This window comes from Phycodurus eques, chromosome 15 (genome assembly GCF_024500275.1).
Source record: "Phycodurus eques isolate BA_2022a chromosome 15, UOR_Pequ_1.1, whole genome shotgun sequence".
Taxonomy (NCBI): domain Eukaryota; kingdom Metazoa; phylum Chordata; class Actinopteri; order Syngnathiformes; family Syngnathidae; genus Phycodurus; species Phycodurus eques.
Genome location: NC_084539.1, coordinates 2,235,225 through 2,259,940, shown reverse-complemented (window position 1 = coordinate 2,259,940; position 24,716 = coordinate 2,235,225). Strand labels below are relative to the sequence as shown.

The window sequence follows — 24,716 nt, the reverse complement described above, 5'->3', positions numbered from 1 at the left end:
ACAAAAAAAAGGAAACATTGTACGTCAACTTGCACCAACTAAATTCACAATCAGTATTTCTTGCGTGTTATTAACCAGTTATGGACAGTTAGTGTGGTCCTTTTTAACCAACCACCACCCCGTAACCGAACGGAGTTAATGATGTCTATAGTTATAAATGTAAGTGAACGCATCAAAAAAGCTATTTAATCTGAAGACGACACCTGGCGACCTGGAGGTATAATACCACCACGACGCCAAAAGTCACATTCTAAATGTATTTATCGATGTCCTGTTGTTTTACATAAACTATGACAGAAGATGTTTTGTTAATTAAGAAGAAACAACTATTGTGTGGTTTAAGGTAGCAGTGGCTAAAACGTGAGGTGACATCGCAAGTTCATTCAACAAAACGGTTTTGCCATCAGTAATTTAACTCTAAATGATATTTTTAATTTCAATAGACGCGATAAATACCGTACAGTAATAAATAATAAAATAAATAAAATAAGTACAGTCGTTGGCTGGGAAACTTCAGCAACCAAGCCACGCCCCAACACCATATATGGCCGAGAGGTCCCGGTGGGACCTCAGCGCCCAATAATGGTTTGCATGTCTGGTGTGTGGCAGCTGCGCGTGTTAGCGGCGGCGCTCCGAAGGCGAGTCTGGTCGTGCAGGTTGCCGGGCTTTCCAGTCCAACACTACAGCGCGAAGACTGCTCCTCATATTCCGGGAATGGAGTACCAGGTGAGTCCTGCTTATATCCACGCGAACCTTGCTAGCTCGCCTGCTCGCTAGCCAGTCGACCACTTTGTACCGAAACTCTTTGGGTTTGTATGAACGTTTTCTGTTTTCACACGTCAACATGGCTGACAGAAGTACACTCCGAAGAGGCCTTTTTATTTTTTTATTTTTTTTTTGACGCTGTCAGTCTCTTCGTTTATTTACGAATGTGTAGAAATGTAGTTCGGCTGCGCCATCCGAAACGTGGACAGATTGGCTCAATTGAAACGCTAGCTGGTGCCACATGAAATGATTGTGACGTCAACGTGCGAGCGGATAACGAGCGGGACACGCGCGATCCTTCCGCTCAGTTGACTAGTAAGCGCTAACTGTTTAAAGTTCGTGGTTTGTTGAGTCGTCGTGATGTGACGGAAGACCCTTGGACAACAGCCCAGCTTGTATTTTAACTTTCATTAAGCGTCATTTGCTGCTGTGCCGCCACCGACGTCTCAATACCCGCATGATAAAGATCGTCACGGTTCAGTAGTTTTGGTACTGTAAGTAGTCAAGGAGGCCGAGGGACGGTATTCATGAGCGGCAAAAGGCGAAATGGTTATCAAGTTTGAATCATACAAACTCCAGTGCTTAACTTTGAAATTCCTTGAAGCATACGTTTATTAAACACAGTTAAAAAAACAAATATTTGTCAATAGACGTCTTTAATGTCTATTGAGATCTCAATAGACATCAGAGATCTCCCAGGTGCAGCAAGCACGTCTTAAGTTATATTCAATCTTAAACATATAAATGGCTCCCTAAAGTTTTCTCCTGTAGTTTTTCAAAAATTCAGTATAACTGATTTAAGTTAAGTTTTTTATTTATTTATTTTTGTTTTTGTGCAGGGTGTTCCCAGGGTCAGCAGCATCTCTTAGAAAGTTAACTGAAAATTTAAATGAACGAATAGTTCCCTGAAGTTTACCCAGTTTTAAGTTGGTAAAATCTCTTGCTGGATAAAAAAAACAGTTAATGCCGATATGGGTCAAAATGCCTTGTGTGCCAACATAATAATAACCTATCCCTAATAAGTAATACTAGTAGTAATAATAATAATACTGAATTTTTTTGAAACAGCTTTTTGTGTTGAGGGTTGCTGTTGAGGTGGAGTCTATTCCCTCTGAAGTTGTAAATGCTGGATTGCATATGAATGGTGATATTGATAATAGGAGTAGTCGTCGTAATATTTCTTATTGTTCTGGCAGCAAAGTAGAATAGTGGTTTACACGTCTGCTACACCGCGGAGAGGTTCTGGCTTTGAATCTCAGCTCCTGCCCTCCTGTGTGGAGTTTATATGGTGTACCTGCGCTTGCGTAGGTTTTTCTTTGGGTATCTCGGTTTCTTCCTACAATCCGAAATGATGCACGCTAGGTTAATTGAAGACTGTAAAATGTCCATGTGTGTGAAGGTCCGCGCAAATGGTTGTTTGTCTCGTTGTCCCCTGTGATCGACTGGGGACAACTCCAGGGTGTAGACCTCCTCCAATGCAAAGTCAGCTTGGATGGGAATCAACTCGCCTGTGACCCTAGTGAGGGCAAGGGGTATACAAAATGGATCTATTCCAGTAATTTCTGTGTTTTCATCACAAATAATAATTTTTTGTTTGTTTGTTTTTAAACACTGACCTACCACTTTACATGCATATATAGATGAACAGTGAATCCCTGTTTAACCTTGGAAGAATTCACAGTTCAGCAGTATCTGAACCATGCTAGCCCATTACAATAATGTCACTGCCCCTTTCCCCTCAAAAACATCATCTGGTTTGCTTGATGTATTTGTGGATTGTTTAAAGGTCAGAGGCCAAAATGTTATGGGGTCAGTTAAAATTCATATTTGCATTGTTTATGTATTGCAGGCACGTAACTTCCAGCAAGTTTTTCCATCCTAGTTTAGCTAAAAAAAAAGAGGTGTTTTTTTTTTTTTTGTGGCTCATATTGAGTCCCAAAGCTAAAGACACACTATCCACCGCAAGGGCGACCAGAAGTGACGTTGCAATTGCCAAACAGTTGCGCGCTACGACTGAACTCGGCATCGTCAAAGCGTACACGTTTGAGCCGATCGGACGGTGACGAGCGGCCAAGTAGCAGCTGTGCAACAGAAAAAGACAGTGACCGCTGGCTCCATGTGACTGCATGTCAAAAGCATGTCTTTTTATACACTCATGGCTTGAAATAATGCCCCCCCAGGGGTGCCAATATATTTGAACACAACTATAGGCATTATATATTCATATTTGTTCCAGTGACACGGCACAAGCTTTGACATAGTATGCAGCATTCCTATGTGTTGTGTGCCCCTCGCTCGAGTTGCGGTAGGTATAACACGCCTTTGCCATGTCTGTTGGCTTGTCGTATCGGCAAAAGTACAGACGTCAGGACAGAAAACTACAGCGTGGTTCTTATTTTCCTACTCCCCAGTGCGTAGTAACCATAATGGAGTCATGGGTATAGAGAGGGAAATCCTCAGCTCGTCTGCGCCGCTTCGGTGCTGCACTGTGGCGGGCGGCTGTGAGATTCAGTTCTTTTAACTGTTGTATAGCTGCTATACAATCATTTCGTCATGGCAGTGGTGGTTTGTAAAGGGGTTCTCGAGTTGTGCCCAAAATCTTTAAATCTTTGTCCTCTGACCTTTTAATCAGTTAGTTATTCAATCAGTTAGTTTTCCTTTGTCCAATTGATGATGAAGGCAGTGTCTCAACAATGTGGGGTAAGAGCTTCATTGAAATCAATACTGTATTTAGAATTGAATTGCATCCTTAGTTTAATGTTCTAAAGGGTGTACTGCTCTTGTTGCAGGATGCCATTTGCACTCTCAACACGTTACAGACAAACGCCAATGCCCTGGCGCAAGTACGGCGAGAGCGGAGCAACCCCGAACTGCAACTTCAGGCCATGAGAGGCTTCCTGGAACGCGCCGGTGTCACTGTGAGTACACTATTAAGCTCAAATAGTACAAAGGGCACATTCTTTGACTTTACAGTCGTCGTCATTACAAAGGAAGCTATTGTTATTTGTTGTGATTATTTCAGTACTTGTGCCTTCATTGCTAATCTTGTGTATGTTTTTTCAAAGGTGAAAGAGCTAGATCACCTAAACATCATTCACGTGACAGGAACAAAGGGCAAAGTGAGTCGACCTGGCGCAAGTGTGTGAGTGTGTGTGTGTGTTGTATGCAAGGCGGCTGGCCGCACAGTGGACAAATGGTTAGCATGTCTCCCTCATAGTTCGAATCTAACCTTTGGCCTTCCTGTGTGGCGTTTGCATGTTTTCCCTGTACAAAGGTTTTCTCCAGGTACCCCATGCTTCCTCCTTGCATGTTAGATTAATTGAAGTCTAAAGTGTGAATGTGATTTTTTTATTTTTTATTTTTTTATCATCATGGAAGCCCTGACAGGTCTGGCAAACATGTATTCAAGTATTGTACTGCGTGTGATTATTGAGAAGGGAATGACAAATGTTTCCATATTTGTTTTTTTTGTTTTTATTCTTTCAGGGGTCAACGTGTGCATTCACTGAGCAGATTTTGAGAGGTTATGGCTTCCGGACAGGATTCTACAGGTAAAATTTAAGTGTCTGACTATGATGTATCCATATGCGTTACTACTGCTAATACATGGGCTTTATTGTTTAAACCTAACATAACATATTGTGTTACCTACTGTTACTGATTATTGTTCTCTGTTTGAGTAATATCACTTGGTCAAGCCTTTTCTAACATTTCATAATCGGAGATGAAATGTTATGAAAATTGGAAATTGTAAACGGCAGTAACCAAAATGTATTTTCATGCATACAACACCCCACGGAATTTACTGAAGATAACTAAAATGACAGTGATTGCAATCGCATTAAGTTAAATCGGTTTTAGAAGTGTTGCTGCCCTCACGGTGGCCTTTTTTTTTTTTTTTTTTTTCTTTCCCCAAATTCTTTGCATAAAGGGTAATTTTGGAGGACTAATATTTTTCTTTTAAAATACGAAATGCACCAATAGTCCTGCCTTGTCATGTTGTTTAGCACTGTAACATATAGGGGTGTCCGGATCCGATCTTGGAGATCGGAAATCGGTCCGATGTCAGCAAAAAAAAAACAAAAAACAAGGATCGGATTGGATTGAAAATCTCAGTTTTTACCACACTTGTACAAGCAGCCCGTTACATGCTCTGCTCCAGCACTTTCTATTCGGCAGCGCCGGGATGGCAGACAGCCCACGTGATCTCAACAACGGGTTGCTAACGTGCTAACATCGTAGCAAGGAGTATGACTGAATATTGCATGCTTAAAGTTGTTAATTGGCACTTCAGTTGAAGTTAACTGTAAAACTAAGCAAAATAAAAGGGTCAGCGTTTCTCATACCTACTGTTACTGATTATTGTTCTCTGTTTGAGTAATATCACTTGGTCAAGCCTTTTCTAACATTTCATACTACAAAATAATAAGTAAATTATGTGTGACTATTGCTGAAATCGGATCGGACCGATGTCGGCCAAAAATCAAAGCTGCATTACCGGATCGGAAGTGAAAAAGTTGGATCGGGACATCCTTAGTAACATAAGAGTCTGTCTCTTCTTTGCGGTCTTAGTTGCATCCTTTTTTTTTTTATCGTTGTCTTCTGTGGTTCACATCGTCTTATTTCTTTGGTTCGCTTGTTTGTTGTTGCAGCAGTACTGGATGAAAGAAGAGGAACAACTACCTTCAGATATATTGCGTATAGTAGTAACGATAACTATAATTTGCAATGGTAATATCAATCTCAAATTTGATTGTGCTGTATTGGTAAAGGGCGCAAGCATTATTTTGTCATGTGGGGATGAAAAAAAAAAAAAAGTTACTCACAAAGTTGCATAAAATTAATTTCCCAGTTTTGTCACAGGCAAAGGAACAGATGACTGGAATCATAATTTTCATCTGGATTGAGTTGTTTTGCACTATAGCAAGAGAGGGGAATGTTTAACTGATGTAAAATGTTTGCACTTGTCCAAAAATATTTGTCCAATTTTGATCATTTTACAACCTATTTACTTGTAGATTCGAAAATCACTTCAATGATGGGTGACCTATTTGGACATGATTTGGTAACCAACTGTTACGGCGAACATATACAGTATCCTAAACAATGGGTGGGGTGCATTGTGGTCATCTACAATCATTTCTACCTTGTGGTTGGGTGCTGGGAAAAGTACAAATTGTATCTGGCCAGTGCTCGAACGTGACCGTGGAAAAGGTGTTTGAAGCTTGGAGGATTTTCAAGGAAAGGACATTTCTTCATTGAGCATCTATGTACAATTCCAATGAAGTTGGGACATTGTGTTAAACAAAAACGGAATACAATGATTTGCAACTCATGTTCAATCTATATTTAATTGAATACACTACAAAGACAATGTATTAATGTTCAAACTGATACTTTGTTTTTGTCTTTTACTACGAAGCCACGCTGTTGTAACACGTGCAGAATGCGGTTTGGCATTGTCTTGCTGAAATAAGCACGGGTGTCCATGAAAAAGACGTTGCTTGGATGGCAGCATATGTTTCTCCAAAACCTGTATTTGATTAAAAACAATCAAGTTGATCACTTTGAACATTAAATACCTCGTCATTGTAGTGGATTCCATTAAATATAGGTTGAATATGATTTGCAAATCATTGTATTCTGTTTTTATTTAACACAATGTCCCAAGTTCATTGGAATTGGGGTTGTATTTGTGGTCTAATTGTTGCCTATATTGAAAGTATGGGGGTTTATTTTATTTTTTTAATTAGACAATGAGTGACTAGTGATCGTGAAACTACAGGTGGGCGTTGTATATTGCCTTCGATATAATCGTGAACGTTGGTTTAACGATGTCCAATTTTATATTCTTGAGCCTTCAAGCTGTCTCGAAAACGACCAAACTGGTGCATGGATGTTATAAAAGGAAGAGAGAAATTAAGAAGTACATAGTCATTCGCCGAATCTACGGATCTGATTCACTTATTTGACTCATCCATCCATCCATTTTCCGTTCCGCTTATTCTCACTCGGGTTCGCGGGCGTGCTGGAGCCGAGCCGCGCTGTCCTTTGGCGAGAGGCGGGGTACCGCCCAACCGCCCATTTGGGAAAATAGATCATCCTAAAAAATTTCAATTAAAAAAAATAAAATAAACTCATGGTATATTGAGAGTGAGATCAATGGATAACACAAGAATAGAGTAACAACTGTAAGAAAAATCTGCAAGAATCGTGATATAGCGTAGGGTTACGATTTGTATTCCGTGACGAGAAGTTGCAAGGACTCCTTTCCGGACGTGTATCCGAAGACACTCATAGTTTGAAGTGTAAAATGATCTATGCTTTTTTTTTTTTTTTTTTTCTTCCTTTCTTGCGGGGAACCAACCCTGAAAATGCTTACTGGTGCTTTTAGCCCTGCTTAATTTATTTCTTTATTTTTATTTGTTTGGGGGGTGTAAAAAAAACAATGAAATAAGAAAAAAATAATGAAATTATTTTTATCAGCGCAGTTATAATGGCCATCAATTATCTGCGGCTTTTTGCTACTCGCGGACCGGTCCCTATCCCCCGCAAATGGCGATTGGTCCACTGTATAAATAATTTTGTGTTGCCATTTAGAGACCCTTCTTAGTATACATTTGTTTTAAAGGTTCTTTTATTCTGATTGTAGTTCGCCACATTTGGTCCAAGTAAGGGAGAGGATTCGAATCAACGGACAGCCTATTGCAAAGGACCGCTTTACTAAATACTTCTGGCAGGTTTATGGACTGTTAGATGAAACAAAGGTGGGTACTGTGACAAGTCATACTTAAGACGTGAAAGTGTTTAAATTCACATGAAACTTGTGTTACTCGAAACGTATTCGCAAGCTGACCAACCATGGCTAGACGTTTCCGTCACTGACTTAACTTCACTCAATCAATTAAAAATGTACTTCTTGGCTTTTTAAATGACATTTTGTTGTATGTGAAGTGCTGTCGTGTCTCGAGTACGACGCCTGTCAGATGGGTGATGTGAGTGTCGAGGACAAAATGAGGCCTTCCGCTTTGCGACGAGCGTGACCGGCATGTGACAGTGCAAATGGGTCACATTACTTTTGCACGCAGCGTCTCCAAATTCTTTCCTAATTGATCTCCCTTTGCTGCAGAAAACAATTGTATCTCTTGCTCTTTGACACTTGACATTTTTAGGTAGTCGGTAGCAAATGCGATGCCAGGTTGCCTCTAATATGGCTGGGGGCGGGGAGAGAGACTTTTTCTCCTTTTTTTTTTTTTTTCCCCCTCTTTTGGTCTCTGTAAATAACACTTCTTAAAATTGGACATTTTTCGATGTACAGCTAAGCCAACATTTCCAAAAATATAGTATTCAGCATTTACAAATTCGAGCTAGCGTGTTTTCTGCAGCATAGCTCGTAGTTCCGTTTTCCCTCAGAGGGCCCTGATGTCTGTGAAACCATAAATGATTGATCACCTTATCATATTATTGCATAAACGCAGCAAATTAATGGATACCTGGTTTTGAAATCAGAGGTCAAGGCTAAGTTCAAATATTGTTGAAGTTACTGTAAAAAGGTTGGTTTGGTTGCAACAAATGCTTGCAATATCTGTTATTTATGAAATGACCATTTAAAATGTTAGTACAGATTTGAGCAAGAATCGAGGAAGGTGATGCACATGATTTTGCTTTCACAGGCCACATAAAATACTGTGGCGGGCCAGGTCTAGCCCCAGGCTTTGAGTTTGACCCCTGTGCTGTATATCATTTGAGTCGATCTGATTTCATATGGTTTCGACTCTTAGGACGCCCACAATGGGACAATGCCTGCATACTTCCGCTTCCTCACCATCTTGGCCTTCCATGTGTTCCTTCAGGAAAAGGTAGGCATTTAGATTCAACATTGCCACACAGCAATGTGGAGTTGGTCTCTGACACGTACCGTACCTCTCCATCCGTGCCTGGAATTATTGTTCAAAATGTACAGATCTCGCCAATCTGATCTTTCATTTCGGTCCTTTTTGTTCAGGTGGATTTGGCGGTGATTGAAGTTGGGATTGGTGGAGCATATGACTGCACCAACATTATAAGGTCACATTTGTTCTTTGCGCTGCAATATTAAGCTCTCTGGTGACGTGACAAGCAGACACACAAACTTGTTGCATTTGGATAGAGACGTTTTGGACTTGATTGCTGACATTTGCAGTTACTGTTTTTTTTTTTTTTTTTTTTTTCTTCTCGACTGTACACCTCTGCAGAAGACCGTGGGTATGTGGCATCGCTTCTCTGGGGATAGACCACACGCAGATACTTGGAGACACCATAGAGAAGATTGCCTGGCAAAAAGGTGGCATCTTTAAGGTCCGTGTTGGCAATACACACGCAATTATGGTGCGCTTGCTAGCTTTTCGCCAGATCCAAGGAGAGGGCACGGGCTCGCGTGCCACATTGCTTGACGTTTGATGTATCTTAGATTTAAGTAAGTGGACTGACAACAACTGTTACATATGAATTTAAACTTCCTGTTCTTGCCATTAGAAACGGCCTATTCGACATGCGCCATTTTTGTTTTTTTTCATCGTCCTATGGGGCACTTATTTTGTCGCTCCAGGATTTCGCTTTTTTTTTTTAAATTGTTTTTTTAAGATATATTGTGGTCTACAAATGGCTGATTTCACACCAGCTTTGTACAAAAATTGTGATAGATGTGGTTGTTGTTGTGATGAAATAACCGTTTAAATTGGACTATTTTTGCATGCAGTCTACACATTCAACTTGAAAGTTTATGGACCGATTTTATTTGACATGATTGACAGGCACAAAAATTACAACAGCAAATGGTGGTGAAATGTAGGAAATCATTATTTTCTACACGGAATTAATGGTGCATTTGAATATCTATATACATTTACCCGCCTATATAATAAATGACACGCATGTTGCTGGCACACTTAAACATGAGTCAGAACAGGTGAGCACGTTTCCCTACATTGCTTTGCAAAGTCCTTTCGAATGGCTGTGCTCTCTCCTGCACTTCCTCACCTGCTTTTTTGCCTGTCCGTTTTTTTTATAGCCGGGAGTCCCTGCTTTCACAGTCAAACAGCCAGAGGAAGCAATGGCCGTGCTGAGGGACAGGGCCAAAGAGCTCAGCGTAAGCAACCATCCATTTAATGCGCCTTTCTTATAGGGGACAAATACGCAATGGGCACTTCAAAGTTCTAATGTCTCTAAAATCCTCCATAACAAATTCAGGGGGGAATAGATGACTAAAGTACAAGACGTATTCTATGGCCGAGCTAGCGTTTCTGATGGCTGTGCCATTTGTGCCATTTACATTAAGCCGACTTTTAAGCGACGCCGTCGGAAACGTCACGGTAATTTCGACGCGTCGCTTTGGAGAACCCCTCGGGATTTCAGCCCATGTGAGCTTATTGGTGGATCTTTTTAACAGGAATTTGTCGAAAAAGGGGTTCCCAGAGTATAATTTGGTGGCTTGGCGATGAAGGGCTGACTCCATGAGTGCAAATGTCTCTTTATGGGGGCGCCAACTAATCGCAATGCTCCCTCTGGGGTTGTCATGGTAATGAAATTGTACAGGTTGTTGGATGTTAAGTGTACCGTCATTTTTGAGCTGTTGTGTTTTGACTGAAGAACGTCTGATACCTTTTTAATTAAGGGGGAACTGTTTTAAATTGTGAAAAGAATGCATAATGTCTCCTTGAAATGATTTTTGGGCCAATGACTCCACCTGACCCGTCGTCGTAGTGTCCTCTGTGGGTGTGTCCGGACTTTGAGGACTACCAGGCAAACTGCGGCCCTTTAAACCTGGGCTTGGCGGGGCAGCACCAGCGCTCCAATGCCTCTCTGGCCCTGCAGCTGAGTCACACATGGTTGCAAAGGAGATGTCTACCAGGTAACGCAGGTTGGGGGGACCTCGAATAGAATTTGAGAGATGAGTTTTCAAATAAGAATTATAAGAGAATTCCGCTGTTGGATTTCAACAGAGGAAAAGCTTTCGTCTACCGCTGTTGAGACCTCAAGTACACCTGAAGCAACTCCCTTCACGCCCTCCCCCGTCATGAAAAAAGGTAAAGCTTTGAAAAGTGTTGGTTTCTCTGCCCAGTAACATGGTCGTGCTGTGTTTTTGGAACCGCAAAATATACTACTTTATTTCATCGGTTTATATAGTTTGTTTTGAGTGAGGGGAAAAAAGCAGATCTAGTTATAGCTACGCTATTAAACGGTAGTTTTCAGATGAATAACCACGTTTGATAAGTACCGATACATAATTCTTTAGACAAAAGAAACTGCTGCTAATTTGCTTCCTAACACAACACTTCGCATGCATTTGTGATATTCCCGATGTAGGTGTTCCTAAAATGTGACGGCGTCCACTTTTGATAAATGCATTTATGTATTTATTGTCTCTTTCCCCCCCCCCCCCCCCCCCCCCTTGTAACGTCAGGACTGGCAGACACAAAGTGGCCCGGAAGGAATCAAAGGATTCGACACGGAGCAGTTACGTACTTCTTGGACGGCGCTCACACCGTGCGCAGTATGCAGGCCTGCGTCAATTGGTTCAGCGAGATTGCGGCCCGGCATGAAAGGAACGCAAGGTGACCATCCATCTCAGAACAGAACACTCACAGAAGATATGCAACAATAATTAGTACAGTCCGATCCTAAAGCAAAACCTTTTCTCTGTATTGCAGTGGGCCTGTTGCAAGAATATTGCTGTTTAATGCTACAGGAGAGCGAGACTGCGCTGCCATGCTTAAACAGCTTGTGGTGAGTCGTCGGTAGCTCCTCGCTAGAAATAAGCCGGTATAGATTTGAGATGATTTGAATGCCGCTGAACACGCATACATTGAACCTTCCACCCTTTCGCCTGCTTGTTAGCCGTTACACAATAAATTAGCTCCAAATAGCGGCTGGAAGGTCGCGAAGGCTTACTGCAGATTCCGTTTGTGACAGGAACAGAGAATTGACCTTTTTGCTTTTCTGTTCCAGCCTTGCAATTTCGATTTTGCCGTGTTTTGTCCGAACATCACCGAGACCATCGCTTCCTGTAATGCAGGTGAGCGAGAGATCATTGCGTCCGATGCTTTTTTTTCCATTCACTAAAAAATAGGGCCGCCGCACGAGGCGCGCTCAGCCGTATGTCTTCTTTACTTGAAACACTCCATTATAGAAATACGAATGCATATCAAGTCACGAGATACTGGAAGTGTAAAATTACAGCTTGATTAAAAACAAATGGTGAGATATGGACGACAGTATAACTGGGCATGGAAAGAGGACTTGAACTTCATATCTGGCTGGACACCTGCAGTAACTGATCAATACTACCGCGCTTTTAAATGGAGGCAGACTTGACAAATCGAAATATACTTCTGTGCTCTGTTGAGCATAGTTTTCCGACTGGAGCTATTATACACTGAAATGCATACGCAGAAATGCATAGAGGGGGGAAAAAGAAAAACGTGTACTGGTTACATGTTATCCTGTAGATTTTTACATCGCAATATATATCACAGGGTTACAAAAAATCGGTCATTTGTTTCCCCCCCCCAGTATTGTGCAGCCACAATTCTTGCACTTCTGTAAACAGTATTTTTTCAAGAACGTACAGATGTTTGTGTGCATACGCTAACTGGTCCTACTTTTTAGATTGAAGCATTCTCATTTTGTTGTCTTTTAGCAGAAATTGCAGCAGCTTCTTCCGTCTTGCCGTGAAATTGCTCGAGGCGAAGTGACTCTCCGTTGTGTGTCCGCTGTCGTAGTCCCGCGACCGCAGACAAATTCCCAAAAAAGAAGATTCTGATTACGAATAAAATGATGAAATGTTCTGCTATGTGGAAAGTCCACCGAAATGACTTTCAGCGATTTGGTAAACCCTGGAGGCGATTGAGTTCTTTGAGTCAGTGAGCAATTTTCTATTGGGGAAAAGTTGAAAACATTTCTAACGTGCATAACAGTTGAACTTCCCTTTCGCCTTCAGTCCAATTCTGTGGAACGGACTATTTTTTTTTTTTTTTATGATGTGCGTCATTTCTCTGCAGTTACATCTACAGCGGTTTATTTTTGTTGTTGTCCTTAAATTTAAATTTGGCACGCGGCTATGTGCACGGCGCAGTAGAACGGCTTTGGTCGAATTGAAGTGGATAAAACTCAAACGACCTGGGTCGGCTTTGTTGATTTCATTGTATTTATTTGTGAAACGGGCCGGCGTCGGTAAACTCGTTTGACTGCATCGCCGCAGGTTGTTAGTTCTTGTTAAACAACCTTCCTCGTCGACAGTCGGACACGTTCCAACATGAGCGATACCGTTCTGTCGTCGGCTCACGGGTTTGTCCTTCCTTTTGCTTGTCAGACCAACAGAACTTCAACGTGTCAGTGGAGCACATGTTGACTCGCTGCTTGGATAACGAGAGGAGTTGGCGTCTGCACGCCGACGGCGCCCGGCGCCTAATCGAGGACGGCTCGTCTTTGGTCCCCGAGGAGAAAGCGGACACGCTGGTGTTTCCCTGCATCCTCGGCGCCCTCCAATGGATCGCGCAGGGCAGGGATCCGGCGCTAGCCGACCCCTCGGAGAAAGCGATGGAGTTGAAACCCGGCGCGGTGGCTAAAGCCGGGCCGCTCCGCGATGCGGCCGAGATCCACGTCCTTATCACGGGCAGCCTCCACCTGGTGGGAGGGGCGCTCAAACATCTTGCTCCTGAATCCCCCAAATAAATGGGCCAGAAATCTGAATTGTGACACAGGAATAAGAATATTTATATATACTTAAGGGTAGCACAATAATAAATGAATGAGAGCGTGTGGGTAATTGGAGCAAGGCGGTTTCCTCTCACAAAACCTTAAGCACAACAGTGCCAAGCTCATGTCTTAAATTCCACTTGAAGTCAAACGTTTACAAAATGGCTACATTCAGCGCAATACGATTGTGGCACTGTTTGCGCGTCACAGGTTCCCAACTGTAATTATTTATATTTTCAATCAAATAAAATACTTTGGAATACTTTTTTATTTTGAAAATGATTCTTTATTTATTTATTTATTTTTATTTTTGGGGGGCTTCGCGTCATTCCGGAGCACCTGAAAGTGACAACGTCATATTGCAAACAAAGCAAACCCAAAAACTTTTGCCTTTTGTGAATTTGATTTGGCTCCATCAATGCCGATGTCCGTTGCAAATGTGATCTGCGCCTGTCGTCTGGGTTCTCGCCACTCGCGGGATGTGGGATGTGACGTCACGTCGCGAGGCGGGCGGGAGTTTCAATGAGCGCTCAACTCGCGCGTGTTCCTCCAAACCACGGAGTCGGCGGCGTCGTCCTCGTCCTCGTCGTCGTCGTCGTCGAATGCAGCTGGCAGCGGAAGACGGGTACGATCGCGTTTATTTGGGCTTGATTTGCAATGAAAGTCGGGGCGGGCTGCTGCGCCATGGCGGATATATGGCGATGTTTCTGAGTAGATCGCAAGTGCGCGTGGAGTGATATTTGTCCCCGGAAAATTGCAAGACTACAAAACGGGTCGCTGCAAACCCTTTCTGCGTACTTTAGGAAACTAGCGAGGAAGAAGTTGCCCACAGACTTTTTGTTCCAGAAAGTCGGGGGCACTCGTGTTTAACATTGAGAATGGGGTTTTTGTTGTGAATTTGCGCGCGCAAACCTTTGTCGCGGGTGTCACTATGGCGGGCCGGGAAAGACCCTCTCCCAAAAGTAACTCGGGTTTGCCAAACGAAATATCCATCCGCCTTCCTTCTCCACCCAGCATGTCCCTGCGGGATTCGCCGAGCCCGGAGGCCTCCGTGCTGTCCCCGGCGACGGGGAGCAGCAAGCGCAAGCGGCGAGGTCACCCGGCGGAGGCCCCGGACGCTGAGTGCACCCCGACGGAGCTCATTCAGCAGCGGGCGCCGGAACACAAACTGCAACGCTCCGTCTGGAAGGGCAAAGAGAACGACCGCAACCCTTACGTCATTTCCAGACGATCGAGGAAGAGGAAGGAATCGGTGTCCGGTAAGCGCGCACGCGCCGTTTTTGGGACGAACATTTCAGACAGGAGTGCAAACATGGAGTCAGATGCAAGTTTTTGTGTTTAGCCCTGAATCACAAAAAGAGTCTCCTGGGCCTTGACGAAGATCGGCGAGATCCCCTGATATGAACCCTTAACCCCTAACCCCCTCCCCAACTGTAAGGCAAAAAGCACCACGCCTTGATAACGCCGTAATGCGCTGCCTTCAAGTCCGATGGTGGAGGTGCAGCACATTTGTTCGATTCAACCGCCGGCACGATTCTCATTCCCGTCGTACAGCGAATCCTAGCTAAGTAAGCTCGAAATGAGCTTTTTTTTTTTCCCCCCTCGCAAATGTTTCAGGCGTCCTCTGAATTGCGGCGCGAGAAGCCAAGTTTCGAGCCAAGTTTCGACCGACTGACCGACTGCAGTATGACTCGTGTCGAGACGGATTCTAGTCGTGTTCCAAGTAGGCACACAAACGCGTTTCTCTTTCATGTATTTTACACGGCGTGCATCGCGTTTCGTATGCAGTCGAATCCCCCGAAATAAGTCCGAGGTCCATTTTTTGCTCCTCACGACACGGCACGATACCGCACGATACTGTCGCCGGCCCGGCCGAGAGCTCGGCACCGCTAGGATCCCCCCCGTCGTAATCGTATCTCCCGCCCGCTCGTTTGAAGCTTCCGTCGCGTGTTGACTGTGTCCTTCCGCAGGCATTTCATGGGACCACCTTCCAGATGAGTTGATCCTCAGGATCCTGGTCTTCTTTCCCCTGCGGGACCTCCTCAGGACATCGGTCATTTGCAGACGCTGGCATCGTTTGGCGTGAGTCTTCGGTTGTTTCTTAAGATTTCGTTTTACATTGCAACAGCGTCAAAAGATCGCTGTAGTGACGAACAACGATATTTCCGATCATTAAAGTCCGAGCGGAAAATGACGACTGATTATTTTAACGGTTCAGTTTTCTCAAATTCAAACACACAAAATGCCACCTCCGAAAATACTTCGCTCGCCAAGTGCCACCATCATGGCCCACGTGAAAATACAAAATGTCAGAAAGCAAACCCTTTTTCATTCCTCAAGAGTCGATTTAATTTGATTATAAACAACTGTGTCGTGTGCAGTTTGAACAGACGGGAGGAGGGAGCCCGGGTAGTTAGGCAGTCGGCGCTGCCCCGTTCACGAGTATCGAGTTACCCACCGAGCCACGTTGTCTCTGGTGACCACTGACAAAACTATCCGTCGTAAAATACGCACGGCCGGTGGTGCTGATGTTCAGCTCGCCGTCCGCGTGTGTCTTTAAAAGTCAGTCCACCGTGGCTTTATTTATTTCCTCTTTTTTGGGGGGGGGGGAGCTTAAAAAACGTCACCGAGCCGTTCTGTAAATTGAGGACGCGTTTTTCGGGGCGTCGCCATCGTTCGCTTATGAACCGAAAGCCGGAGCGGTAAATGGGCCGTGTGGACGCTAAGCGCGGCCGACTCGCAACTGAGCAGCCAAATGAAATGATGGCACTTTGTACTTGCGTAGTGGGGAAGGGAACTCGCGCTAGAAAGTAGACGCCCCAGCCCCGTGATGTCACGGGTGGTGTGTTTTAGTCCCGCCCACAAAATCAGGAATATTCCAACGATGAAAAAGATGCTTAAGCTATACCGCAACAATTCAGCACGATGTTGTGATGTCTTTGCGTGTGTTTTCAGCACTTCGAACATATTTCATGTATTTAGCAACACCACACGGATATCTGCTTAGAGTTCCTTTTAAGATTAAGTGCGACGGTATTGAATTTCAAAGTGAAATGCAACTGAACTGTACTTAACGTTTCTCTCGCGTATCACGAAAGGAAGCCCGCCCTTTGAGAATCACGACGGTGGATGATCTCGCTCTCCCGTGCGTGCATGTGTCTTTTAGGTTCGATGAATCGCTGTGGCACAGTGTCGACCTGGAGGGGGTGACCGATATGGGCCCAGCACTGCAGCAGGTGCTGAAGACGGGGGTGCGCAGGTTACGCTGTCCTCGCTCGTTCATTAACAACCTGCACCTCACGGGGACGTGGTGAGTTCGGGCATTCATGTGCCTTGTCCGCCCGAGTATAGTGAGTTACCAGATTGGGTGGAAAATGTGTCAGTCATGATCTTTTTTTTAGTTTAATTTATCTATTATTATCATTATTACTATGACTATTTTTTATCTTTGGAGTGTGATGACAAAATGCAGCCCTGTGGGGGGGTTACAAGCTAGTGGACACTGTAGGGCAGTCCCGAGGAAGGGCATCGGCTTATAACTTTGCCAAACAAATACAAGCCCAATTCCAATGAAGTTGGGATGTTGCGTTAAACGGAAGCAAATAATCATGAACTTCGAGTTTTGTGGCTGCAGCTCCTTCCAAAAAAGCTGGGACAGTTGGCCAAAAAGACTGCGAAAGGTGAGGAATGCTCATCAAACACCTGCTTGGAACATCCCACAGGTGAACAGGCTCATTGGGAACAGGTGGGCGCCATGATTGGGTCGAAAGGGAGCTTGCCTGAATTGCTCAGTCATTCACAAGCAAAGATGGGGCGAGGTTCACCTCTTTGTCAACAAACAGCCTACAGCCCATAATATCATCAAAAAGTTCAGAGAATCTGGAGAAATCACTGCATGTAAGGGGCAAGGCCCGAAACCAACATTGAATGCCCGTGACCTTCCATCCCTCAGGCGTCAAAAACCGACATCAATGTGTAAAGGATATCACCGCATGGGCTCGGGAACACTTCGGGAAACCAATGTCAGTAAATACCGTTCGGCGCTACATCCGGAAGTGACACTTGAAACTCCACTATGCAAAGCAAAAGCCATTTATCAACAGCACCCAGAAACGCCGCCGGCTTCTCTGGGCCCGGGCTCATCTAAGATGGACCGATGCAAAGTGGCAAAGTGTTCTGTGGTCCGACGAGTCCACATTTTCAAATTTTGGGGGGAAATTGTGGACGTCGTGTCCTCCAGGACAAAGAGGAAAAGAACCATCCGGACTGTTATGGACGCAAAGTTCAAAAGCCAGCATCTATGATGGTATCGGGCTCTGTTAGTGCCAATGGCACGGGTAACTTACACATCTGTGAAGGCACCATTCATGCTGAAAGGTACAGACTGGTTTTGGAGAAACATATGCTGCCATCCAAGCGACGTCTTTTTCATGGACGCCCCTGCTTATTTCAGCAAGACCACGCCAAACCACATTCTGCACGTGTTACAACAGCGTGGCTTCGTCGTAAAAGAGGGCGGGTACTGGACTGGCCTGCCTGCAGTCCAGACCTGTCTCCCATTTGAAAATTTGTGGCGCATTATGAAGCACATAAAATACGACAACGGAGACCCCGGACCGTTGAACGGCTGAAGCTGTACATCGAGCGAGAATGGGAAAGAATTCCACCTCCAAAGCGTCAACAATGAGCGTCCTCGGTTCCCAAACGTTTCTTGAATGTTGTTCAAAGAAAAGGGGATGCAACACCGTGGTCAACACGACCCCGTGCCAGCTTTTTGGGAACGTGTTGCAGCCATAAAATTCTAAGTTCATGATTATTTGCTAAAAACAATCAAGTGTATATGTTTGAACATTACGTATCTTGTCTTTGTAGCGGATTCAATTAAATATGGTTGAACATGATTTGCAAATCATTGTATTCTGTTTTTATTTATGTTTAACAGAACGTCCCGACTTCATTGGAATTGGGGTTGAATGAGGGTTCATCCAAAATTTAGACGATATAATCTGCAGGACGTTACCGACTGTAAGGTGGCGCTAGGGGAGAGTGTGGCGAGACGGCATCGGATGGTGGTGTGTAAAATGACTGGTGGTGGGGAGGAAGAGTAGGAAGACAAAGGGAGAGAAGAGAAGCATGTGGTGGAAGCTGAGACAGAACGAGTGTTGTGCAGCTTTTCGAAAAGAGGTGAGACAGGCTCTCGGTGGACGGGAGGAGCTTCCAGAAGACTGGACCACTGCAGCCAAAGTGATCAGAGAAACAGGAGAGTACCTGGTGTATCTTCTGACAGGAAAGGAGAGAAGGAGACATGGTGGTGGAACCTCACAGTACAGGAAATCACACAAGGAAAAAGGTTAGCTCAGAAGAAGGGGGACACGGGGAGGACCGAGGAGAGGCGAAAGGAATACTTTTCATCTGAGAGATGTTGCTTGAGGATTAAAATACCTTTTTTTGTTTCAACAGTGTTTGATTTCATATCTTCAGGTTCTCCGGTTTCCTCCCACATCTTAAGAACATGCATTAATTGACAACTCTAAGTTGCCCGTGGGTGTGAATGTGAGTGCGAATGGTTGTTTGTTTCTATGTGCCCTGCGATTGGCTGGCAACCAGTTCAAGGTGTACCCCGCCTCCTGCCCGATGACAGCTGCGATAGGCTCCGGCACGCCCGCGGCTCAGAACGTGGATGGACGAATGTGCAGATATCAAAGATCAGGTGACGTGTGCACCGTAGTCAAGGTCAGAGAACCAAGGCAAATGAGACCTAAATTAGATGACAAAACCACAATGCCGCTAAAGCGGCTGAGTGTGCGTGTTTGTGGGGCGTCGGAGTTCAGGTGGGTAGAGTGGGCAGTGCGGGTGAGGCGGGTGCCGCAAAGGGAAGAGAGGTTCCGGCGATCTTCTCAGCTGCCCTCACTATGCGGTGGAGAGTCTTGCGGCAGGATGCGGCGCAGGCTCCGTACCACGCGGCGATGAGGTGTTGCCGGTCCGGGAGAGGTTCTCGGTGACGTGCACTCCCAGGAACTTGGTGCTGCGCACTCTCTCCACCGCAGCACCGTTGATGTTCAGAGGAGCATGCCGGGAGCGCGCTTGTAATATTCATCTTCCGTTGTAATCTTCATCCTCCTCACGCGGGTCGCGGGCCTCTCCCAGCTATCTCCGGGCGAGAGGCGGGGTACACCCTGAACTGGTCGCCGGCGCTTGTAATAACCTTGTTACGTTTTGTTCCACAGCACCCTGAAGATCGCTGAAATTGACCTGTCCAGCTCCATCGTCACCGCACCCACCCTCGAGAGCATCATCGATCAATGCAATCTGCTCCAGTGTGCCAGTCTGGAGGGCCTGCAGCTCTCTGACAACATTGTCAAGTTCGTTCTCGCCACTTCGCTACATACCCTTTTGTTTTGGATGACCATCGTGGATAGGTTACTTTCTATGTAAGTAGATGGTCCAAAATAGGATGGCTGTATAGGCATTACATGGAACTTTGGCACTTGGACCCGCAGTGCAAATTCAGCCTTAGTCATTGTTTGAATATAAAATTTCGAGGGCAGGCCATGAAATAGGACTGTCGACGATGCGCGGATGTTTTTGGAATGGGGAGATGTTGATGCTTTGATTTCTCCTGCAGTGGTCTGGCCCAGAATCTGCACCTGCGCCAGCTCAACCTGAGCGGTTGCTTCAACTTCTCCGCTGACTCTCTCGCTCACATGCTACAATCCTGTTCCAGGTCCCTTTTTTTTTTTTTTGTCTCCCCACCCCAAGCCCAACGCCAACTTCATCTTCATTTCCTTATGTTGTCTCCACCCCACAGAATGGAACAGTTGAACATATCGTGGTGCCACTTCAGCAGTAATCATGTGAGAAACCTAGTCGGCCACGTGAGCGCCACTGTTACGCACCTCAACCTCAGCGGATACAGAGACGGCCTCATACTCGATGGTGAGTGGGGGAAATCTGTTGAAACTACAAACCGCTACTTTATCAGGTATTTTATTCTTGCCTCGTTACTTTATAAGACAGTATATATTCATGTCTGTGATTTTCCTCTGCCATCCAACTCCTACGTAACATGTTTGCTGTCATGTACTGTTGTTGTTTGTTTTTTTTAATCCCACTGTACCCTTTCACCGAGAGAGCTGATAAGGCTCAAGGCGATGCATTCGTTGTGCACGCCAGTGTTCTCCTTGGTCAATGCAGACATGCTTGGCTTTCTCTGAGATGACCCGTTTTCTCTTTCTAGACGTGAAGGTCTTGGTTAAGAGATGTCCTGGCATTCGCACATTAGATTTGAGGTACGTTTGCGTTCATCACAAAGTCGTCGCACCGAGTATTTGTAGCCTCGGCCGATATTCACTTGTGTCGAACTTCAAACAAGCAGTTCTTGTTAATGCAGAGAAGTGAACACTGAAAACTGTTGGATTCCAGTGGCCGCCGTCTTTCATTGATGACTTGACATGCGCTCCCCTGAGACTTGTTTTTCACGTCAAAAGATGAATGCGATGAGGGCAACATTTCAGCTTGTTGTTGAGACTTTGCGCTCGTCCCATCAGGGTCACGCGCTGGATTTGTTTGGCAGTTGTTTGCTCCAGGTGCCCTTCCTGATGCAACCCAACACGTTGCACCAGTGTCTGCACGAAGGCCCGCAGCACGACACTCCCAGTGCAATATTTCAACTTTGGTGCGTGTATTTACATCTGCATTGGATACACAAAGGTGGAGTTAGCGGTTTTCAAACTAATAGCAAGATTTGAATGTAGCCTTACTTCACTCCTCCCCTTGCCCACCTTGTGTCTCTGACCAAAGCCACGCCCCTCCAAACGTTTACCCTCGTTTAGTCTGGAGAGCTTTCCGATTCCTCCTTTTAACTTTTTTTTTTTTTTTTATGAAGGTGCTAACCTGCGGAATATTTTATGAGTCAGTAACAGGACCTTAAAATCGCATCTCAAGTAGACCGGGAGCCACTGCAAGTTGGCCAGAATGGGGTTAATATGATCGAACTTTCTCATCCTCGTCAAAAGTCTTGCTACAGCGTTTTGCGCTAGCAGAAAGCAGAACGTTACAATCGTCAAGGCGAGACGTAACAAATGCGTGCGCTATGATCTCTGCGTCACTCGCGGATAGGATGGGCCGCACCTTAGCGATATTGCGAAGATGGAAAAAGCACCGTTTCGCTCATATTCTTAATGTGCTTTTGAGTTGAGTCAAATAATACGCCGAGATTTTTTGCTGACTCACTTTGGTTAATGGTGCTTTTGTCCAAACTCAATGGTGTCCTTCAACCAGTGGCTCTGTTTGGCAGCCCAATTTTCTTCGCATTAAGGAGCAAAAAGTTAGACGTGCACAGTTTAATCTCAGCAAGACACGACTCCAAATTAGAGCAATCCCGTAACCTAGTTTGTTTTAATGGAATGTATAGCGGAGTATCAGCGGCATAAAAGAGAGAGCTCATCTTATATTTGCGTATGGTATCGCCAAGCGGCAGCACATGAATACTGAACAAGAGGGCCGAGTACCGATCCCTGCGGGACTCCGCAGACATGCGTGACATTGTAATACTCAGTGGTCACATTACAATGAATTCCATGTAATGAAAGTGCTGGGTCGAGCAAGCATATTGTCTGTTTTGCCACACTAAAGAGTTTTGCGAGTCCCTCAAAATGAGACGGAATATGCGCAACGGTTCTCATATTCGTCTCGGTGATCGAAGAACTCAGCCAGGCACAACCGTAGTCTGTAAAACGTGTAGAGAAAAAAAAAAATGTTACGACGAAGACAGGCATTTCAGTGTAAAATCACCCGAAGCACGTTATCGAGTGCGATGCAGGTGCTACGTTAAAGTGAGCCGCGACTCCGGACCCCGTAGTGATCATGGCGGCAGTTGAAGCGGTTGTGTTTTTGAGGCGGGACGTTAACAAGATAGTAGTTTGCTGATCACGGACGAGATAGATAGTGTTCGCGGAGCTTGTTTACGTTAGCATTTAGCAGCTAGCTCCGTTGCGTGAACCATCACGGAAATAGTTTGACAGCGGGCCACCCGTCGCTGTCTGAGCTAATTGTTCCGTTTACACAGTGTGGCATTCTCAAGACTCGTTTTTTTTTTTTTTTTTTTTTTTATTCGCTTGGTTTACAGCTCACCGTCCATGAAGTCACGTTTCTTCTGCGTCTTTTTCTCCTTAATTTCCAACAGACTGCGCGTGTTGCTGCCACCGAAGTGTTAAGTGTTAAACACCTACAAGAGAGCCAAACCATAAGAAATACATTAAAATGATAAATGTTGAAGCTATTAACGATTACAGTTATAGTATAATGAGCGCTATTTCGCAATTGAACAGTATGCAGAAATATTTTTATCCTATTAGATAATATACTGCAAAAAGTGTCCCCCAGTACTGTTTTTGGCAGCTCTGCATTCATAGCCATAAATGCAATTTGACTAACAATTGGCATATTTCTTTTCTGATGTTTCGGTTTTTGGCATCGGGTTTCTCATTTGGTTTTGTTTGTTTCCATCAATACTTTTCATATCAGTGCATCACTAATTTTGAGATTACATTTTGAAATACCGTAACTTCTCGTGTATAATGCACACCCATGTATAATGCGCACCCCCAAAGTTGACCTCCGGAAAACCCTTCTTTCTATGTATAGTGCAATTTCACAATGCATGATTTTGCTTCTACCTATATGATCAAAACATGAAGTATTATCTGTGTTTTGTTGCTTTATTTCAAAGAATTATTCTGAAGTTAAGCACTTTATTTGAAGACTTCATACAACCCCAGTTCCAATGAAGTTGGGCTGTTGTGTTAAACGGAATACAATGATTTGCGAAACATGTTCAACCTGAATTGAATTGAATTGAATTGAATACACTACAAAGGCAAGATATTTTATGTTCAAACTGTTAAACCTTATTGTTTTAAGCAAATAATCATTCACTTGTAGTTTTACGGCTGCAACGCGTTCCCAAAAGAGCTGGGACAGGGTCGTGTTGACCACTGGGTTACATCACCTTTTCTTTGAACAACATTCCAGAAACGTTTGAACGCTCATTGTTGAAGCTTCGTAGGTGGAATTCTTTCCCGTTGTTGCTTGATGTGCAGCTTCGGCTGTTCAACACTTCTCGGCGCAAAGTAGAACTGGTGTAGCATCATGTCGACTAGTGCTACAGTACACTTCCTGGAAATGTTGCCGAGTTCTTCCTGCCCGTGTATTACGACGCCGCTTCCGTCGTTCCAGTGACAGCACTCAGCTGATGGCTGACTGCTTCCCCGTGCTCTCTGCGCTCAAGAATCTGCTGCATCTGTCCCTGAGCCGCTGCTACCACATTCACATCGCCGCCCTCACGTAGGTTCTACCCGCCGCGCACGTGGCCCTCGTTTTGAGCAGCCGTTCCAACTAACCTGCGTTCCGTTTGCAGCGACCTCAGGAAGACGTTCCCCGCGCTGCGGTACCTAGATGTGTTCGGCCTCGTCAATGACAGCCACTTGTCCTCGTTGAGGAAGCAAAGCCTTGGCATTTGCATCAACTCCTTGCCTTTCTCTGCCATCGCCCGACCCACGCCCGCCAGCGTCAGTGGCGCCGCCGGCGGCCACAGTATGTGGAACAAAACAAATCGCCTGCGGTTCAAGCTATAGGGGCTTTTAAATTGGACTCAAAACACCCGTGGAGTGGAGGAGAGAGAGTTTGGCGGTATCAGCGGTCAACGCTACGATGTGTTCAACGCGAAGGCCGTTCAGGAAAATAAGCAAGCTGCTTTTGTGGCTTCAAAAAGCACGTTAAATCTGTTCAGACGTTAATGTGTGCAGAAATGAAAAAACCTTTGCATGTCTTTCACTATTTGATAATCAGCGTTAAGATGATATTTTTTCCTACATGGAACTTCAACCGAGGCATATGTTGCTCAAACGTGAGGTGTGTGAACACTCAATTTTCGTACAATAAATCATTGCACTGGAAATGTGTTCTATGTCCGGAACTCAACCAGGTTGATGTCGCTAAACGGGATATGTTCCAAATGGCCATCAAGTTAGACGTCATTGTACCTTTTCTCTGTACATTTCCTGTTTTTTAGCTTCTATTCAAATTGAATTTACATGTGAATTTGTCTTCCATCTGTTAAAGAGTAAAGCACCGAGTGCCAAAACCTGTTTGAGCTGGTTTTCCTTTTTACCAGTATAAGCACATCCTTTAAGTTGCATTTACCGCTGGTCACACAA

General features: G+C 44.7%; 2 protein-coding genes across 4 annotated transcripts; both read left to right on the top strand.

Moving 5' to 3' along the window:
• Window positions 1-571: 571 nt before the first annotated feature.
• On the top strand, window positions 572-14,073 carry fpgs (folylpolyglutamate synthase). Its single transcript, XM_061698918.1, has 15 exons — window positions 572-726; window positions 3,555-3,683; window positions 3,831-3,884; window positions 4,252-4,316; window positions 7,418-7,532; window positions 8,547-8,624; window positions 8,771-8,832; window positions 9,000-9,102; window positions 9,815-9,892; window positions 10,507-10,654; window positions 10,746-10,829; window positions 11,207-11,357; window positions 11,454-11,529; window positions 11,752-11,818; window positions 13,115-14,073. Exons 1-15 carry the CDS (start codon window positions 583-585, stop codon window positions 13,474-13,476), a joined length of 1,716 nt encoding a protein of 571 aa, XP_061554902.1. The 5' UTR covers window positions 572-582; the 3' UTR covers window positions 13,477-14,073.
• On the top strand, window positions 13,980-24,643 carry skp2 (S-phase kinase-associated protein 2, E3 ubiquitin protein ligase). Of its 3 annotated transcripts, none has more exons than XM_061698921.1 (10): window positions 13,980-14,125; window positions 14,515-14,759; window positions 15,471-15,582; window positions 16,667-16,810; window positions 19,728-19,862; window positions 20,126-20,224; window positions 20,309-20,436; window positions 20,738-20,789; window positions 23,737-23,844; window positions 23,918-24,643. In XM_061698921.1, exons 1-10 carry the CDS (start codon window positions 13,980-13,982, stop codon window positions 24,132-24,134), a joined length of 1,386 nt encoding a protein of 461 aa, XP_061554905.1. In that variant the 3' UTR covers window positions 24,135-24,643. The 3 variants fall into 3 exon arrangements, with proteins under 3 accessions (XP_061554905.1, XP_061554904.1, XP_061554906.1); XM_061698920.1 differs by having other exon boundaries at window positions 19,728-19,931; XM_061698922.1 differs by lacking the exon at window positions 23,918-24,643 and having other exon boundaries at window positions 19,728-19,931; window positions 23,567-23,830.
• The last annotated feature ends 73 nt before the right edge of the window (window positions 24,644-24,716 follow it).